We start from the raw sequence: 21,143 nt of genomic DNA on the forward strand, positions 1-21,143 counted from the left end.
TGAAATATTTGGAGAGGCTGCTCAATGACAGGTTGTGTATAGGTTTTGATTACAGGAGAGTGGTGTTTGTATTGTATCTAAGAGGCAAAAAGGAAACAACTAAAGTTTCTTAAGCAAGAAGTAACATGGTCACACCTGTGCTTTAGGACTTCCACTTTGGCAGCTGTATGGATAATTTAGGGGACAGGCTTAAGGCAGAGGGACCGACGAGGAGGCTATTACAATAGTCCTGGTGAGAGCTTCGAGTGGAGAGAAAGGGACAGATGTAAAAGATCTTATAAAGGTAGACTCAAAAGGCTTGGCTACTAATTAGATACAGGAGGTAAGAGAGGATGACAGGGTCCAGATGAGTACAAGGTTGAAAACCTAGGACACTAGAAATGACCCTCATTAGAAAGAAGGTTGGCTTTAGAGAGAAGAATGACTTCAGTTTTGTACATCTTGAGTTTGAGATGCCAATGCCTATGGAGATGCCTAACAGGTAGGTGGTGATGCAGGACTGAAACTCAGTAGAGAGGTCCTAATTATGAAGATGTGGAAGACTGCATAGAGATAATTGACCCCATAGAAGCTAATGATATCACCAAAATACTTGAGTCAGATTAGTCAAAATAGTGTAGAATGAGAAGAGGGTCAAGGATAGAGTCCTAGGGTATGTCCATATTTAGGGGAAAAGATATGAATGATGATCCAGTGAAGGCGACTGAGATAGACTAATCACAGATTAGACAAGAAGTAGGTAAAGGGAGTGTCACAGAAACTCTGGAAAGAGATAAGTGGTCTACAATGTCACATATTGTGGAGAGGTCAAGGATGAGGATTAAGAAAAGGCCACTGGATTTAGTAACTCAGATCTGCCCTTTGGCAAGGGCAGATTCAGGAACCATCCTGGTGAGTGGCCTTTCACCAAAATGCACTCCTGTTTGTCAGTCATTCTAAAATGCTATGTCCAGAATGGAACACAGTATTCCAGATACAGTAGTTGTAAATTTCTTTAAGAAGGATTACAGTTTTTTCATCTCTGTTGTCTAGCATAGTGCTTTAATTGCTGGTGCTTAATTGGTATTGTTGCATTTGATGTGATTGAGTCATCTCTTTAATCTATAACAGTCTTTTAGGGTGAAGATAGAGGAAAGCTGTGACTGGGACAGTGTTCCTGAGAGGGTGATATTTAACTTTCAGGCAGAAATTGTGCAAATTGTTCATTCAGTAACAATTATCTATTTTATGCAGAGCACTACAGGTGCTTTTCTCCTTGTCTTGCACTAAAAAAGGAAAATTTTATTATCTGAATTTGAATCTTGATTGATGAACTCTCCTTAAATCCCATTCAGGATTTTCAGATTTTTAAAATTCTCCCTCTGACAGACTTTTAGATGAAATAATAATACTTTAGTCAGTCAGTTAGTCAGCATTCATTAAGTGCTTTCTGTGTGCCAAATACTGTATTAAGCACTGAGAATACAAGTACGAGCAAAAAAAAGCTCTGTCCCTCCCTTGTCTCATAGGAGCTTACATTCTATTGGGGAAAGACATATAAAACAAAGCTGAAGGAGAAAGAGGGCTGGTGTAGTTCAGCCTTTTGGAATACTAAAAGTTATCTGGCCTGGGATCCCTCCTTAAATGTAGATTCCAGTAGGGGTGCGGGGTAGATAGTACTTTCAAGGTGTGAATTCCAGGACCGACGTTGTTTTCCAGGATGAAAAGGTTTCTGGGGCATTATATGGGGATGACTAGAGTGCGACCTAGTACAAAACTATTTACTGCAAAATTGAAGATTTTACTAATTCCTTCAAGGGTTTTTTCATTATGTCTTGGGGAATTTTCCCAAATGATTATTTATTTAGTTTCTTGGCCAATTCAGTAAACATTTCTGCTAGGTACTACAAGAGACAAGGGGCAGCTAGGTGGCACAGTGTGCCAGCTTGGAGTCAGGAAAACTCATCTTCTTGAGTTCAAATCTAGCCTCAGACACTTATTAACTGTATGACCTTGGGCAAGTCATTTAACCCTGTTTGCTGCAGTTTCCTCACCTATAAAATGAGCAGGAGAAGGAAATGGCAAACCATTTCAATATCTTGCCAAGAAAACTTCTAATGGAGTCATGAGGAGTGGACATAACTGAAATGACCGAACCACAAAAAATAAGGGACAAGTTTTCTGCTTTGCTATGTTGCCGTTTTGTAAGATGCATCAGATGATAGTTCCATTAAACTGGAGTTTGTCTTCCTTCTCCTTTATATTGTTTAGCATGTTTGTATTTTACTTTCTGACTTTTTAGGGATGGATGCTCCATATGATGGTACTGAGGTAACTGTCGTTATGGAGGAAATTGACGATACTTACTCTTACTCCTCTTCTGGACCACCCAAGAAAAAGAAGAAATATAAAATACATGGAGAAAAGGCCAAGAAACCTAGGTAAGGTAATTCTCTAAGCTTTTAAGTTTCCCGACAGTAGTTCTATTCCTGGGTTCCTATATGTTCCTTGTCCTAAACTACTCACTTGGTTAGGGGTTTCTACAGTTCAAGCCTATCACAAATCTAAGTGGTTATCAGATGACAGAATTCTATGACTTCAAATGTCACCTAGGCTAACCAGAACAATCTCCATTTCTATGACTCTATAGAGGTTATAGGGCACTTTCCCCTTGAGAATCTGGAGTCAGAAAACCTGCATTTGACTTAGCTCTGATGCCTTCTAGCTGTGTTAAAACTTACACAAATCACTCAATCATTCTGAACCTGTTACCTTGTTTCCAAAGTAGGAAGAGTAATAGTAAAGCTACCTGATTGACAAAGTTGACTTGAGTGTCAGAGGAGATAGTATGTAAAGCTCTTCTAACAATAAAGAGCTTTATAAGTGTTAGCTGCTGTTACTACTAATACTACTATTAGCCATCTTTTACTCCTGCCTGACAAATCTAACAGTCATTTTCTGTAATGCTAATGGTTTCCTCACCACTCTTGTCCTGCTTATTTTGAATTATCCATAGTGTCAGGGTACTATAATGGTATATATTTATATAACAATTTTCAGTTACAAAGTATTTTACAGATATCATCTCACTTTCTCCTCACAGTAATCTTGTAGGGTAGGTTGTGCCTCTTATCTTTATTTACAGATGAGGAAACTGCCATTCAGAAAAGCTAGATGACTTCTCTGAGACCACACAGCTTAGCGGATCTATGGCTCAAATTCTGACTCCATGTCTGGGGAGTCCAGGGCCTTTCCACTTTATCAGTGTTGTCCAACAGACCAATCAAATTTAATTAGGCAATATTAAAACATGAAGTGCAACTCTAAGCTAGTTGCTGTCATCACACAAACCTCCCCTGTGGTTCAAGGGAATTTCCAGTAGAATGTGACTGGCAGGTACCTAGTCAGTAACATACTCTCAACAATATTTTCTTCCAGAAAAAAAATAGCTCATTAGGAAAAATAAGGCTTCTCTTTGTATCTAATTTATATGAAATTACTTTGGAAAATATAACGTGCAATATTAACACTAGTTTGGTTTTTAAAAAATGAGTAATGTAAGTTACTGATTTTAATGATATCCACAGAGAATGCATATTTTTTTCTCTTCCCCTGAAAACCTTTTGCCAAAGCTATTGAGAAAGATTTTTCATATCCTTTCCTTTAGTTTGGAGGGTAATGTCCTATAGGCAGAATACAGAATGATAGAGGAACAAAAGGTATGGATGATCTATAAATTGGATAATTGATGCCTGAGTAATCTGCAAACACCTCCACCTATTCATATGAAAATTTGATCCTGGGCTCTGAAAGTTAGCTAACCTACATTACTATATTTAAACTGTGGTCTATAGAAAACTAAATCATTTTTCAAAGGGAAGTGGCAAGGGGCATTTCTGTTTTATTGACTCTACCTCTCACTTGGGCACTTAATCATATACCGCCATGTACTATGTATGTTTGAGGTCTGTATGTCTCTCTCCCCATGTGTAAGATTGAATTTGGGAGTTGAGAGACCAGGTGTCTAGTCCTGCCTACATCACTGGTGGGTTTCAGTTCTGACTCTGGTGTGAAGATAGTTTGTGATTTTAGGCAAGTCCCTTCTTTCTAGGCTTCTTTTTCCTTCTGTAAAATGAGGGAAATTAGATCTCCCTGGATATCTGTGAATCAAGAAGAGTCATAAAACTAGTAAGTGTTTTGAAAATAGACTACATCTTAAGTTTGTATTTATCTCTTACAATATCACAAATACAGTTAGAGGAAAAGGTGTGGCATAGTGCATAGTTGGAAAGTCTTTGGTTCAAATTTCATATCCAGCACTAGTTTTGTGACCCTGGGCAACTAACCTAACCTCTCTGTCTCAATTGCCTCATTTGTAAAATGGGAGTGTTAGCTGTAGCACTTACCTTAAAAGGTTTTTGTGAGAGTCAAATGGGATGATGAATGTAAGCCTTAAAGTACTATATATTTATGTCACTTACTGCTGTTAGGTGCTTTCTACATAATGGTTGGCTGAGTAAATGAAAACTCGAAGGACTTGTCTGTGTTTCAGATCTGCTTACCTCTTGTACTATTATGACATTTACCTGAAAGTGCAGCAGGAGCTTCCCCACCTTCCCCAGTCTGAGATCAATAAGAAGATCAGTGAAAGCTGGAGGCTTCTGAGTGTGGCTGAGAAGAGCTACTATTTGGAGAAGGCCAAGTTAGAGAAGGAAGGTTTGGATCCTGTAAGTTACTTTACCTACCAGTGCTTTGAAACCTTTAAAATACAGTATTAATGTAAGCTGCTACTATTTGGAGAAGGCCAAGTTAGAGAAAGAAGGTTTGGATCCTGTAAGTTACTTTACCTACTAGTGCTTTGAAACCCTTAAAACATGGTATTAAGCTCATGCTCTTGTCCAGGAACTTGTAGTCTTTGCTTTCTTCAAAGGTAATCTGAATGGCTATGATATGAGTCATCAAATATTTTTAAAGATCATATTATTTCTCCAGAATCCTTTCTGATTCTGTTCTAGTATTTTTTCAGTCTTTTTGGTGGCAAAAGGATATTGGGTCAATGATTTTAGAGGATATCTAGGATGACTTCCAGTTTCTTTTCCTTGATTGTGGCTGACAGATTGGAGTTCATAAACTTTTCACAGATTCACAGAATTTTAGAGCTAGAAGGAATCTCACAATTTATTTAGTCCCCCTGATAAATGAAAGGACTCCCCAATGTAACATATCAGAAAGGTGGTAATCCGGTCTCTCTCTTTGAAGTCCTCTGCCTCTTGAGAGAGCCCATTCCATTTTTGGATGATACATTGTTAGGAACTTCTTCCTGACATCAAACCTAAATTTGCCTCTAACTTTCAGCCATTGCTCCTGGTTCTACCCTCGTGGGCAAAACAAGTCTAATCCCTCCTCCACATGATAGTCTTTAACTCAAAGACAGCTATCTTTTCCCCTTTAGATCTCCTCTTCTGGCTAAATATTTCTAGTTCAATCTATCCTCTTGGAACATGGGCTCAGGACCCATCTTTGTTGCCCTCTTGTAAACACTTTCTAGCTTATTAATATCCTTCTTAATCTGTGGCGTCTAGAACTGAACACAAATACTCCAGATGAATCTTCCAAGGGAAGAGCAAAGAATGACCATCCTCTCCTTGTTCTTGGAAGTTATACATTAAGAAAATACATCCCAAGATCACATACATTATTTTGGCTCTTACATCACACTGCTGGCTCATTGAGCTTGCGGTCCATTAATACCTCTAGATCTTTTTTAAAACATTTGCATTCCAACCATGCCTCTCTTATCTTGTACTGGTGAAGGTTTTTTTGGTATATAACTGTGATTTTTTACGTATAATTCAGCCCAATTGTCTAGTTTATCTTTTTAGACTTTTTTTTAGAGACTGTCAGTCAGAGTGTTAACTATCATTCCTAGCTTTGTGTCATCTGTAAATTTGATGAACATGCCCCTTCTGTGCCTTTATTCAAGCAATTGATAACAATGTTAAACAACATAGATCAAAGATCCCTACAGTACACCACTGTAGATTTGCCACTTTGGCATCAAACCATTAACAACTACTTCCCCACTCATCTAGTGAATTCTGGATCTGTCTAATTATATTTACATCTAGTCCACACCTCTCCATCTTCTCCAAAAGAAGAGTATGAAATGCTTGATTCATTGTTTTGGTAACATCTTATTAAATCATATCTCATTGTATTCTCCTTGTCTACGAGTTTAGAAATCCTGTCAGAAAAGGAAGTTAAGTTAGTTTGGTACAGTCTCTTGAAGAAGAATGCTGTCTCTTTGTAATCAGTTCCCTTTCTTGATATTTGCCAACAGTTTCTAAAATTTTCTAGGAATCAAAGTTAAGCTCACTAGCTGTAGGTTGCAAACTCTGTTCACTTCCCTTTTTTGAAAATCAGGACAATATTTACCCTTCTCTAATGTTGTGATACTTGTCCTATTTTCCATAATCTTTTAGGTATTACTAGTGGTTCAGTAACCAAATCTGCCAGTTTTTCAGTATCTATTTTTAGGTATTCTTAATCTGGGCCAAGTGACTTTAGGTCATCAAGGGCAAAGAGGTGTCTTCTTGCTGTAAGTTCTTACTTTTCTTGAGTATTGACTCCTTGTTGGTCTTTTTTGTTCTATCATTTCCAGTGCAGAGGTCATTCTCCTTAACAGAGAAAACAGAAGCAAAATAAAAATTGAGTAGTTCTTCTCTCTTTTGCATTATCATCCAGAAGTCCTTTTTTCTTTCCTGTATAGCTTAAAAAAAACCAAAAAACCCTTTTTGTTTTCCTCAGTTTTTCTTGCAAGCTTGTGGTCATTTTGAGCTTTGTCGTTCCTGACACTATTTTTAACTGTTTGTTAATTTTTATTGATCTGTTTTTGTTTTTTTTTTTTACATAATCAGAATTTCTCCTAAGATCTTTTCCCTTTCCTTCAAAAAGAGCCATCCCCTGTAATAAATATTTTTAAAGAGTTAAAAGAAAGAAAAAAAAATAGGAAAAATAAGCAGAATTGACCAACATGTCTAAATATTGTGAAAATTACATATAATATAGTATACCTGTGGACCTCCCAAATCTGCAGAGAAGCAGGGTGGAAATTTCTTCTATCTCTTCTTTGGGGCCATTCTTGTTTGTGATTTTGCAGTATTCACTCAGTTGTTTTGTGGTAGTTCTTAACATTTTCATTGTTGTATTTTATTGTATATACTGTTTTCTTGGCTGTTTACTTCATTTTACATCATATGTAAATCTTTCGATGCTTCCTGTTTTTCACATTCATGGTTTCTTATAGGATATTATAGTACTTCATCACAATTATATGCCACAACTTGTCGATCCATTCCCCAATTGATGTGCATCCCCTCAATTTCCAATTCTTTTGCCACCACGAAAAGGACTACTATAAATATTTTTGTACATACAGGTCCTTCTCCTCCATTCTCCCCTCCCCCCTTTCCCCTTTCATAATCTCTTTGGGATATAGACTTAGTAATTGTATTGCTAGGTCAAAGGATATGCACAGTTTTATAGATTTTGGGGCATTATTCCTAATTGTTTTCCAGAATGGTTAGATCATTTCACAACTCCACCAATAATGCATTAGTGTCCCAGTTTTTCCACGTCCTCTCCAACATTTGTCATTTTCCTCTTGTGTCATATTGGCTAATCTGATAGGTGTACATTGGTACCTCAGAATTGTTTTAATTTGCATTTCTCTAATCAGTAGTGATTGAGAACATTTTTTCACATGACTATAGATAGCTTTGATTTCTTCTCCTGAAAACTGCTTGTTCATATCCTTCAACCATTTATCAACTGGGGAATAATGTGTATTCTTACAGATTTGACTCAGTCCTCTATATAAGAAATGGGACCTTAATTAGAGAAACTTTCCAACCCTTTATTTTAACTCCGTATGTGTCTTGCTGTTTCAAGTGTTTCTGATAAACACCATATCGTTGGATTCTGGTTTCTAATCCATTTTGCTGACCATTTCTGTTTTATGGGTGAGCTTATCCTATTCACATTCACAGTTAGGATTATTGTGTACGTCCCCCCATCCTACTTTCTTCTGGTTATCCTTCTTTTTCTCTTAACTCTTAGCTTCCTCAAAAGTTTGTTTGCTTCTGACCATTGCTTCCTTTAATCTGCTGTCCCTTTTTATCATTTCCCTTCTTCCCCATACCTCTTATCCCTTTCCTTCCTATTTCTCTACTGGGTAAGATGGATTTTTATACTCAGATGAGAGTGTGTGTGTGTGTGTGTGTGTGTATTATACATATATATTTATATTCTTCCCTGTTTGAACCAAGTCTGATGAGAGTGAAGTTTAAGCATTGCCTGCCTCCCCCATTTCCTCCCTGAATCACTGGCTTGTCATGGTAAAGGGGCTTATGTAGCTCAGTGTCATTCAGGGTCACCCAAGATGGACAGGTCATAGTGGAGAGTTTTGACAAAACATAATTCACTGGAGAAGGAAGTGGCAAACCACTTCAGTATCTTTGCCAGGAAAACCCAACGGACAGTATTAAAATGATAAAAGAAATGACATCAGAAGATGTGCCGCTCAGATTGGAAGGTATCAAAAGCAGAATAGATTAAGAAGAGGTAGCAAGAATATACAAAAGAACTCTACAAGAAAAATCTTAACATCATTGATAACCACAATGGTGTGGTTACTGATTTAGGGCCAGGCATCCTGATGAATGAAGTTGAGTGGGCCCTAGGAAGCATTGCTAACAGTAAGGCTGGTGGAGGTGGTGGAATTCCAGCCGAGCCATCTAAAATCCTGAAAGATGATGCTGCTGAAGTGCTGCACTCACTATGCCAGCCAATTTGGAAGACTCAACAGTGGCCGCTGGCTTGGAAAAAATGGGCAGTGCCAAGGAATGTTGAAGTTACTGAATAATTGCACTCATTTCATGCACCATCAAGGTTATGCTTAAGATTCTGCAAGCTAGGCTTCTGTAGTATGTGAACTGAGAATTATCAGAAGAGTAGCCTGGCTTTCGAAGAGGCAGAGGAACTAGAAACCAAATTGTCAATATTCTCTGAATTATGAAGAAAGCAAGGGAGTTCCAGAAAACATCTACTTCTGCTTCACTGACTGCACTGAAGCCTTTGACTGTGTGGATCATGACAAAATCTGGCAAGTGTTCAAAGAGATGGGAGTACCAGATCATCTCACTTGTCTCCTGAGGAACCTGTATGTGGGCCCAGAAGCAACAGTTAGCAATCTGGAACATTTGATTGGTTTAAGATTGGAAAAGTAGTACAAGACTGTATATTGTTGCTTTGTTTAGTTAACTTATATGCAGAGTACATCATGAGAAATGCTAGGCTAGATGAATCAAAAGCTAGAATTAAGGTTGCTGGGAGAAATAGCAACAATTTTAGTATACAGATGATACTACTCTGATGGCAGAAAATAAAGAGGAATCAAGAAGCCTCTTAATGGGGCTTTCATTAAAGAGGAGTGTAAAAGATGGCTTGAAGTAGAAAAAATAACCTAAGATCTGGGCAACTGGTCCTGTTACTTCCTGGCAAATAAAGGGAGAAGAAATGGAAGCAGTGTCAGATTTTATATTCTTGGGCTCAAAGATCCCTGCAGATGGTGACTGAAGCTGTGAAATTAAAAGACACTTGCTCCTTGGAAGGAAAGGTATGGCAAATCTGGACAGCATACTAAAAAGTAGAGACATCACCTTGCTGACAAAGGTCCATATGGTCAAAGCTGTGGTTTTTCTAGTAGCAATGTATGGCTGTGAGAGTTGGACTATAAGGAAGACTGAGTGCCACAGAATTGATGCTTTTGAATTGTGGTGCTAGAGAAGACTTTTGCTAGTCCCTTGGGCAGCAAAGAGATCATATCAATCAGTACTTAAAGAAATTAATTCAGGCTACTCACTGGAAGGTTAAATACTGAAGCTTAACTACTTTGGCCATGAAATGAGAAGACAACATTCGTTGGAAAAGACCCCGATGTTGGGAAAGATTGAAGGGATAAGGAAACAGCAGAGGGTGAGATAGAGAGACAGCGTCATGAAAACAATGAACATGAAATTGGACACTACAGGAGATAGTGGAGAACAGAAGGGCCTGGCATGCTATGGTTCATGGGGTCACAGAGAGTCAGACATGACTGAACAACTCAACAACACCCCCCTTATTTTCCCCTTCACTATAAAAGCTCTTCCTTGTCCACGTCATTTATGTGGAAAAATTTTCATCCTACCTCTCCCTTCTGCTCCCAACGTGTCCCTCTTTCATACCCCTTCATTTTTTATTTTTGAGAGCATTCCAACATAGTGGATTCACACCCTTGCCCTCTATGTAGACTCCTTCTCACTGCCCTATTAATGATAAAATTCTTAGGAATAGGAATATGGGAATGGGAGCAGTTTAACTTCACTGAATCCCTTGTAATTACTCTTTCATGTTTACTTTTTATGCTTCTCTTGAATCTGGTTGGAATGTCTACGTTTCTTTTTAAAATCTGAGTTGGTTAATGAGTATTCTGTGCATCCAAATTGACGAGTGCAAATAAATTCCATTTTCCTCCTTATTGAAATCAGTTTCCCTTGTGTCTTCATAATTTCTTGAGCATCTTCCAACATTCCCAGGTTTACTTCCTCTGTTAAATTTTAATCCTTGGGTTCCTATCTATCTTTCCTTGGAATCCTTTGAAATATGCTTTCCCCAAATTCAAAATACATGTCATACTGGATTTCCTTTCCTTTTCTGTTAAATACTTTACTAACGATTGGTCATTGCTCCCAAGGGTTCCCATCATTTCCACTGCAGCAGCCATTTCTTCTCTGTTAGTGAGGCTAAGATTCAGAATAGAATTTCCTTTTGTTGCTTTCTCCACCTTTGATGCACGAAATTATTGCTAAGACAAATCAAGAAATGATTAGTTGCTCTGTTTTTGGCAGCGCGAGCATGAGCATGACAGCGAGCTTATTAACAGGTATCTGGATCATGAAGTTGTTCCATCACTGTTATACCTGGCCGTGATATCAGTCTTGTGACATATTTCTCAGACTCCTCATACATTAACTTTTTCTGTACATATGGTTGACTCCAGTGACAAAATCATTTGTTTTTCCTTCCATTAACCTCCATCCAAATATCTTTGTCATATTTTCCTTGCTAGCTTCTAAATTTCCTCACATATATACCTTAATGTAGAATGATATCCTCCCCCACTTTATCTGTTCTATTTCCTTTGAATGAAGTATACAACCCAGAGCCATATTCCCATCTTGGGTCTCATCCCACCAGATCTCAGTGATATCTATGAATTGAAATTGGTCTTCTTGTATTAAAATCTCTAGGTTGTAGCTTGTCTTGTGGCCTAAATTTTGAGTATTTGCATATAGATTTATTGCTGCTGTCTGTGGTCTCTAGATTGAGGAATATACATAGGTAGTCTTTTCTCTTCCCTATCTTTTTACATTTAAAGCCCTTTTCCTTAGATTTGCAAGACACCTGGCAAATATTCCAATAAATCTCTGCCTTTTCATATTGTATAGTTCTCAGATTCTTTCATAGGTCTTCCACAGAGAATATGCGCATCACTCCAAAGGCCTTTTGCTACTTCTTTTATATCTTGAAATATTAATTTATCCTGGCAGCTTTGGCATTTTACTACTTGGAAGAGGTTCATGTCAGCCTTGGAGATTTAATTGTTTATCCTTCCCAGCTAAAAGGTTTACAAACCTGCTGAATAAAGCAAATCCTAACATCCATCCTTGGAGAAACCATTATTTATATTTCTTTAATTAGAGAAGTGCCCTTTTATTCTTATTATTTGGCTCTTAGCCAGGCAACAAGGTATAAATTGCTAGACTGCTGACCTGAGGGAAGAATACCTGGGTTTAAATATGTGCTTCAACACTTAACAAGCTGTTTGACCATGGGCAAGTTATTTAACCTCAATGAGTTTCATTTTCCTTATCTGTTAAAAGGGATAATATTTGTACTACCTACCTCCTAGGGTTGTTGTTGGTAAAGTATTTCATAAATCTTAAGATGCTATAATCTCTGAATTATTGTTGCTCCTAACATAATAGTTCTCCCCCACCTTTGCTAAGCTCATGTTGACTTTTTCTTTTAATAGTTTTGGTGTAGAGCTTTGCTAATGGGTTTTTGAAAACCTGCATATTTTGTGTCCACTGGTTTCCCATGTTTATTTACCACTTCTAAGAACTCTAATAGATTATCCAGGCATGTTTTTCTTTTTATAAATAATTTTGCTTCCATTCTCCCTCCTGCTAGAAGGTTTGTTTTTTTTTTTTTTAAATGTCCCATGATCCTAATTTTTATCGTAGATTCCACCAGTTTCCTGGCACAGGAGTTAAATTTGTAGTTCTTAGAGTCTTCCTGAGTGCTCATTATATATTGGAGGCTCTTTAAATAGTCCTCTAGTCATCCATCATACAGTGACTGGAGCAAGTTTTGAATATTTTTCTTAAGCTTCACAATTTCACTTTCAAGTCCCTTCTAAGTTCTTTGATAAATATCATCTAACCCTAGTGGTTAATATTCCTAATGGTTAGAGCTCCTGGGAAGGATTGCCTTAGCAGGTAGCACATTCCTCCTCATTATAGGACTTCAGGAAAAAGTCACAGGACTACTTAGGGAATATGTTGTAAGAGGTTCTTTTTCAAGTATAGGTTGAATGATATGGCCACCTTGGTCTCTTCTAACTCTGGAATTCTATGATTCTGTGGTCTGTATTTGGACTTTAGTATAGGTCTTGAACTACAGTATATTAAGTATCTTTTAGTTTGCTTCAAAGGACAGTTTTGGAATAGTAACTAACCTCCTAATATCTTAGGAGTTCAACAAATATTTGAATGAATGAAGATAGTCTCCTTTCTCTTTTTGCTTCGTGACCCTACCTTTTGTATCATGTGCTTTCATTGATTCTTTTGCTCTCTGGCTTCCCACCTTTGGATTTAAAGAACCTTTTACAATTAACAGTAGTATCCTTTATAAGGTGATCCTGTAATTCTTTTTTTGTCCACCTGATATCTGGTTTGCACTTGATTTGTTGTATTTTGTACGCTTCCCCTTTTCCCTCATTTAGACAATCCTTCCTTTTTTTTTAAGACTGTCTTTTTTCTCTGAAAAAAAAAGCTTCCATTGCAAATTAGCCAAGCTTTATTATTTTCCTAGTTCTATCTTCTTTGATCTTTTGTACCTGGTAATCTTCTATATCCAGTAAGGATTTTAAGTAGTTTCCATATTTCCTATGTAGAGCTACTCCTTTTTGATTATTTCTTTCACTGGTTTTGTAAGTGATGTCTGCATTTTGTAGTTCCCTTTTCTAAAATTGAATAAGCATGTGATCAAGATCTTTGGTTTCCCCTTCTTGACAGAAAGTTGGTTTTCCTTGCATTGTGATTGCTATTATATGATGGTCTACTCACGTGTACATTTTCTACTGATTTTTGTTCACTATTCAGGATTATGTGCATTTCCTTTTTGTACTTGTTCTGGAAGTGCCAGTTCTAGGAAGTAGTCATTCATCCACTTTAGAAACCTCTCATTCACCTCTCACTAATAAGGCATTTTGCATGGCGATCCATATTCTATATTGTTACTGCTTGGCCTTGTTAAGCAGCTTTGCCAGTCTCATTTAATATTATTAACTCAAGTCTGGCAGGATTTAGGCTTAGCCTAACACCTTACACAAAATTTCCTGATTCATTGTAAATATATAGGTGACCTTAATGTTAAAAATCATACTTTTTAAAAAGTTAGAAAAGTAGGCCATACGCTTCTCATAGCTATTTTTTTAACCAAACAAGAGATAGAAGAGATTAATAAAATAAAATAATTTTGATTATATGTAACTGAGAAGCTTCTGCACAGAAAAAATTAATACACCTATGATAAATAAGGAAGCAGTCAAATGGGAACAATAATCTTTGTATCCTTTCTTTGATAAGGTTTTGGTATCAAAGACATATGAACTACACGTAACATTGTAGATTATGTTATATATTATGAAGTATATACCATGCATCATGTCCTATAATACATGTTATCCATGTGTTAGTCATTCCTCATTAGATAAGTGGTCAAAGGATATGAACAAACAGCTCTCAAAAGAAGAATTGCAAAGTATTAATAATCATATGAAAGAACGTTCGAAATCCCTAATGATAAGAAAAATGCAAACCAAAACAGTCCTGAAATTTCACCTCACACCCTGCACATTGGCAATGATGACAAAAAATGACAGTAGTCAGTGCTGGAGGATTTGTGAGATGAAAGGAACACTATTACATGGTTGGTGGAGCTGTGAAATGGTACAGCCATTTTGGAAAGCAGTTTGGAATTATTCAAGTAAAGAGACTAAATGTCCATACCCTTTGAACCAACTCCATTACTAGGCTTATGCCTCAAGGAAAGTCATTGATAAGAAAATCCCCATATACACCACAATATTTATAGCAATACTTTTGTGATAGCAAACAAAGAACTGGAAACCTGGTAGATGCCCTTTGATTGGGGAATAGCTAAACAAATTGTGGTATGTGAATGTAATGAAAGATTACTGTGCTGTGAGAAATGATATATGTCTACTAGATCTGTATCGCAAAGAGATCATACAAAAAGGAAAAGGATCCACATGTACAAAAATATTTATAGCCTCTGTTTTTGTGGTGGCAAAGAATTGGAAATTGAGGAGATACCCATCAATTGAGGAATGGCTGAACAAGTTTTGGTATATGAACGTAATGGAATATTATTGTATATATAAGAAATGATGAGCAAGCAGATTTCAGTAAAACCTGGAAAGACTTCAGTGAACTGATGCTGAGTGAAGTGAGCAGAACCAGGAGGACGTTGTACACAATAACAGCAATACTGTCTGATAATCAGCTTTGATAGACTTAGCTCTTCTTAGCAATACAATGATCTAAGACAGTTCCAAAATACTCATGAAGGAAAATGTTATCCACATCCAGAGAAAGAACTATGGAGTCTGAATGCAGATAAAAGCATACTATTTTCTCTTTTATTTTTCTTTCTTGTGGTTTTTCCCTTTTGTTCTGATTCTTCTTTCACAACATGACTAGTGTGGGAATATTTTAATATAATTTTATATGTATAGCCTATATCAGATTGCAAGCCATCTTGGGGAGGGGGAGAGGAGAGGGAAGGAGAAAAAAATTTGGAACTCAAAATCTTATAAAAGTGAATGTTGAAAACTTAAAAAAAAAGTCCTCTGTAGCTCTAGATTCTATGAACTGCCAGGCATTTAGCTTGTTTCTAGTTTTTCCTTAATGCAAATAAACATTTGTACAGGCAAAAAAAAAATAATGAATGATGTGTGTGATGAATACAGAGAAGCATGGCAGAAACTCTATGAACCAATAAACAGTGAAGTAAGCAGAACCAAGGAAAAAAATGTATGCAATAACTATAACAATGTAAGTGGAAAGAACAGCCACACACACAAAATTCAAAAGTGAATGTAAAAAAAATTAAAAACGTCAAGGATCACTGAGAGATATGGGAAGACACCCTTAACCCACACCTTTGTGGAGGTGGGAGGTACACAGGTATGGTACATTGCACATGTTTTCAGACTTTTTCAATGTATTGATCTATTGTACTGAATTTTTTTTTCTCTTCTTTCTCTCTGTCTTTTAAATACTATTTCTTTTATAGGATGGCTGTCTGCAAGGGGGGACAGGGGATGCTGGGGAAAATTATAATATTAAAAAATATATATATCATTAAAAGCTTGCTTAAAAATATTATTGGCTCATTCTCACTTTTTATAAGATGCCTTTTCTCCTGCAAAAAAACCCACAAATCCTGCCTTAATAAATCTCATTAACTTGTTTATTCATTCATTTATTTATTTATTATAATTAATTTATTACTTTATGATAATGCTGTCGCTTTATTCCCATATCTTTATTATTTAAATATGGAATCCCTGTACTATTATCTTTATACAGTAACATTTTTATCCTATTGCTGTTTATAGTCTTCCTCTCATATAGTGTCATGGTGTCTAGATTGTCTAGATTGGTACTTCCTAGAGAGTTTGTAGCCTAGCAGGATTGCATCCCATTGATCCCTTCAGAACGGATCACATTTGTAAGAATTCCCTTATTGGTTGCTGAACATTACACTTCTCCCATTTTGTTTATTTTCCATAAAGATAGTCGCACATTCTGCCTTGGCATCAATGTTACTTTGGTGGTTCTGGGCTGATTGATTCAGTTAGGCTAAAGCATAATTGACCTGAGACCAAGGGTGCTGGTGAAATATAGAGTAGTGAGCTAGGGATGGTATATGATATTTACTGTGGTCTTATGACAGCGTTTTGGAATTTTCTCCATTTCTTTTTTAAAGTTGTCAAGCGAGAAGATCATATCCTCGTTCTGTCAGTCTATTCTGGTTTTTTTCATTCTTACATTTTAAAACAATTTTTTTTATTGATATATATTTTTTTATATCCTGAATTTGTCCCAGTATTCTTCTCTGTCACATCCCAGAGAGCCATCCCATATAACAATGATGTTTTTAAAAAGGAGGAGGAGGAAGAAAAGTAAGTAAAATATTGTCCAGCACATAAGAGAAAGGATGAGAACAATTGCAGTGTGTGACACCCATGGACCTACCGCCTCTTCAGGAGAGTGGTGGAGTGTCTTCTTGTATCTCTTCTTTGGGGCTGTGTTTGTTCTTTATAACTTTGCAGTGTCTGTGGTTGATTATTTTGCAGTGCTTCTTTCCATGGATGTTGTCATTGTTTCTTATAGCACAGTAATATTCCATTATATTCATGTACCAGTTTGCTTAACCATTCTCTAATCAATGGGCATCTACTTTGTTTCTAATTCTTTGCTACCGTAAGTATTTTAGTGTATTTAGGGACTTATTATCAGTGACCTCCTTAAGGTATAAGCCTAATAGTGGGATCTCTGGGTCAAAGGGTCTGGACATTTTAGTTACTTTATTTGCGTCTTTCTCCACTTTTTAATCCCCAGAACTCTAAGCTATCTGCACTGACTGCCGTGGTCCCAGACATCCCAGGCTTCCGCAAGATCCTCCCCCGATCTGATTATATCATCATTCCCAAGAGCACCCTTCAGGAGGATCAGAGCTGCCAGCCCTTAGAGCTGTGTGTGGCTCAGGGCCCCACCAAAGGGATATCAGTTCCCTCAAGGGCTACTCAGGAGACACTCCCAAGCATTCTCTCTGTGGAACCCAGCCAGGCGGGTGCAGCAGAGCAGTGCATCACCATTGAGGGGCTGGCGGAGGAGGTGGGCGCTCAGACTAACAATGTCCAGGATATGGTTACTTCAGAAATCTTATCTCATGATGTGGTCCTGGAGGAGGCTGCCCTAGAGGTAGGAGAGAACCACCCTTATCAGACAAGTCTGGTCATTGAAGAAACCCTTGTGAGCAGCTCCCAAGACATCCCCAGTGGAAGTCTGTCTGTGTCACACCCCCAGGTGGGGGATAATGTATCTGTGGTGGCAGTTGTGAGGGTAAGTGAATTAGGACTTGATTATTTATATTTCTGTCTTAAGTTTGACCACAGTGCCAGCCACAGTTTAGAGTGATTCATGTGGGGAAAAAGAGACCTACAGTTAGTTTTTCCAGCTTCCTATGTTGTGAATACTATGGAATTCATCAATTTGCTTGTTTGAGGACCTTAAAGCCCTTATATTTTGTTGCCTTTTGGTTTTCAACAGCTTCCCATTGCCTAATATAACTGGAATTAACTCGATTCCTTTTAGAAAAGATGTAAAATTGGTAAATTTATCAGTCTTATCTTGGGGTATTTGTTTAAAAGCAGTTTTATATGACTCCAAGTCAGGGCATGTCCCAAGGCCCTGAAACCTCCAGTATTGTTTGCATTTGTGTATGTACTCTTGCTTTTAATTTGGATATAGTAATATCTATGGGAACAAAACTTTTTTTTAAAACAAACTTAGCCTGGAATTGAAGGAGTTGACAGAAGTTAAGCAGTGGAGAAGGAGGTGTTTTTGTCTTGGGTACAGGTCTGTGTTGAGGAGATAGGGCCTGGGGCTTGCCTGAAAGGAGATCCCAGCTCCTAGTCTTACATAGTCCGGTTATCTGGGTGTTGGGAAGTTGTGATGTAACCCCTTTAGCACCATCCTTCCTTTGCAACAGAAGTGGAAATACCCCTACACGGGCTGGAGGACCTGAGAACTTAAGCTTGCTTTCACCTTGAGTGAATGGGATGTCTTGCTGATAATATAGTAGGAAAGACAGAAATCCCTGTGTTTGAACATGTCTTTGTACCTCCTGTGTTTTCTTGTTAAAAGTTTTTTGGCGATGGGAATATATTGTATATGACTATTGTGGGAGCTTCCCTTTCTGTTATCTTTTTTCATTCTGTTTAGGGGATAAACTGGGTTTAACTCTACATTTCTTTTCTAATTTGCTTTGTGGGAGGCAATGGATGCCACTTGCACCATTTTAATATTAGAAATCCTGTGATTTTCTTCCTTAACTCTCACAAGGATGGTGTAGTATTAAGAGAATTCCTTTAAAGTACCCAGAGCTAAAGAGTGACTGACATTGGATAGAAGAAAGAGCTGTAGACTGGGAATCTGAGGAACTGAATTCCAGTCCCTTTTCTGCCGTATGACCTTTTGTGATGTGTGTGTTTGCAGGACTCCAGTGAAAGCAGTGCCTCAGCACCAACCACACAGTTCATCATGTTGCCTCTGCCCACCCACTCAGTTGTGGAAAACTCTGCCTCTATCAAGCTGGTTAGTATAGAGGGAATAGTTATGGGGTTATTTAGGGCAGGGAATTTAACTTGGTTGGGACTACTGGCATTGATAATAATGTTAATTTACTGCCACCTTTCTGGGAAATAAGAAAACTTAATATCGTAGAATGTTACCTAGAAGATAGCTCAGAGTCTCTAGTCCAGACCTCTTCATCTTACAGAGAAAAAGAATTAGAGCCCAGCAAGTGAAACTGACTGACTTGCTCACAGTCACATAGTTAGTGCAGAAGTCAGGGATAGAACTTTTTCTGCTCTATTACTCTCCTTCTGGGCTCAATTTTTCCTGTCTTTTGGCTTATATCGCCTCTGTGTGCATTGTCTTGTTTTCCTTTTCTGGGTTGTCATCTCATAAACTAAAATGCACGCTATTTGGGTATGTGTGAAACAAATTAAACACACCTGTTTAACTAGAAACATTCCATCTCAAAACCTAGTATTGACAAATACAAGTAATGACTAGGCCTGAGAAGAAGCCAAAGAACAGCCCCACAGACTAGATATACATCTTTAGCTTCTGCTGCTGCCACCATTCTTCATTGCCTATGACCAGTATTACACAAGCTCAGGAATCTCTCAAATTTTCCCAAAGGAAATTCTTGATTTTTGGTCAAATTAGATGAAGAGCCAAGAGCTAAACAAAGAAATAGCATCCAAACTAGGAATCTGGAGATTGTGTTCCATTCTCAGCACTGCCATTAACTAGCAGTATGATCTTGGACAAGTCACTTCTCTTCCATGGGCCTCTGCTGCTTTTGTAAAATGGGAAAATCGACTGGATTTTTCAGGTGCCTTCCAACTCCAGTATCCTATGATTAATTGTTCAGGTGCCATCCTTATGTGAAATGATGCTATTATTATGTCTATAAATGTAACCAAGGCTGATAGGATTCAGAATGTATTAATTCTTTTTCCTTCTCTCCTTCCAAGACTACCACTTACACACGCAGGGGCCATGGAAACTGCACTAGCCCTGGTTGCTCTTTCACCTACGTTACTAGGCACAAACCACCAAAGTGTCCAACATGTGGCAACTTTCTGGGAGGGAAGTGGATCCCAAAGGTAAGGTGTCCTAAATACTTTTTAAACTCTAAATTGCATACGTCTTTCTTTATTCATAGGGTAATATTTGTTTGCGATAATTTGTTAGGGACTTTAAACACCAACACCAATTTCATTTAAAGTGATTCTCCAATACTTTCTAGTATAAGTGCTCTGTCAGTTAATGTAGATTGCAGTGCTCCTCACTTCATGGATGTCAGTGGCTAAAAAGTCAACATTTTGCTACCTATCTGGTGATGAGCTTCAACATACAAATATCTCCAATAATTTAATGGTTATTTCTTCAGATCCATTTCGTTCTTTTTTGTTCATTTACAGCACTCAATTGAATCATTTTGGAAATTCCCTGCATTGGTGTAGATTGCAACTCATCCGTTTCTACCTCCTATTTCCACAAGCTTGCCACAGAAGAGTCACCCAATGTATTTGATTTGCCCTCACATCTAAAGGGTTTCAGGATACTCTGGCTGTTCCCATCATCCCTTGTTCTTGCTACACGGCTACCCCATGTTCTCTTTCTATCATTACAGTTTCTTGATGGCATCTTCTACTCCTATGATTCCTTGAAGTTCCTCATTGGTTATATTTTTTTTTCTATTATCCTTCTTCCATTTTAGTCCGTAAATGCCCTTAATGTTAGACGTCTTGCCAAACATTCTTTCACCTTAGAAGGACCAAGTACATCATTTGACACACACAAGAATATAATTGTACTTTGAAATAAAAAAAAAAGTTATCTTATTGTCTCTCTTTTCTTTGTGTTATGGTTAAAAAAACCCATAACGCTGCACCAGTTGACTCAGTGTGGTCTTTTGAGATACTCTTAAATTCTGGTCCTAGTGTTGAATTTTTGCCTTCCATTACTACTTTACTTTATCATACAGTATTGCTCATAATTGTCCATCATCCTCCTTTGTAAGCTTTGACAAAAAATTTTCTATTCTATCCTAGCATTTGCTTTGGAAGCCACATCTTCCCATTTGTCAGGTAAATCAGGTGTTTGTTGACTAAGTGCTTTTGGGGCTTTTTTGGCCTGTTTGTTGTGTTGATAATTTGCTTTGTTCCAGTTGTTTGCATTGTCCCAGTCAGTGTCAGTGTTATTTATCATGAGTATTTCTCATTTTCGATTGTCAGTCTCTTGTTTCAATTATCTGCCCTATCTTTTTTTCATTGTTATTCTTTCTTTTAGCTTCTTACTAATTTTGATCTTAGGTCTGACAAGGGTGGCCTGACTGCAACAAAGATTCTCACATCAATAACAATAATTTCCTATCTTAAAATACCTCAT

The 21,143-nt window shown here is 37.5% G+C and overlaps 1 protein-coding gene across 2 annotated transcripts in view; it reads left to right on the forward strand.

Annotated features, from left to right (window-relative positions):
• HMGXB3 (HMG-box containing 3) overlaps positions 1-21,143 on the forward strand; it is a 56,534-nt gene that overhangs the window by 4,477 nt on the left and 30,914 nt on the right. For both annotated transcript variants that reach the window (XM_036749942.1, XM_036749941.1), the window contains exons 2-6: positions 2,282-2,420; positions 4,532-4,706; positions 17,016-17,519; positions 18,675-18,773; positions 19,724-19,855. In XM_036749942.1, the coding sequence (XP_036605837.1) occupies positions 2,284-2,420; positions 4,532-4,706; positions 17,016-17,519; positions 18,675-18,773; positions 19,724-19,855 (1,047 nt within the window). In that variant the 5' untranslated portion in view covers positions 2,282-2,283. The remainder of the gene's footprint in view (positions 1-2,281; positions 2,421-4,531; positions 4,707-17,015; positions 17,520-18,674; positions 18,774-19,723; positions 19,856-21,143) is intronic.

This window comes from Trichosurus vulpecula, chromosome 3 (assembly GCF_011100635.1).
Source record: "Trichosurus vulpecula isolate mTriVul1 chromosome 3, mTriVul1.pri, whole genome shotgun sequence".
NCBI lineage: Eukaryota > Metazoa > Chordata > Mammalia > Diprotodontia > Phalangeridae > Trichosurus > Trichosurus vulpecula.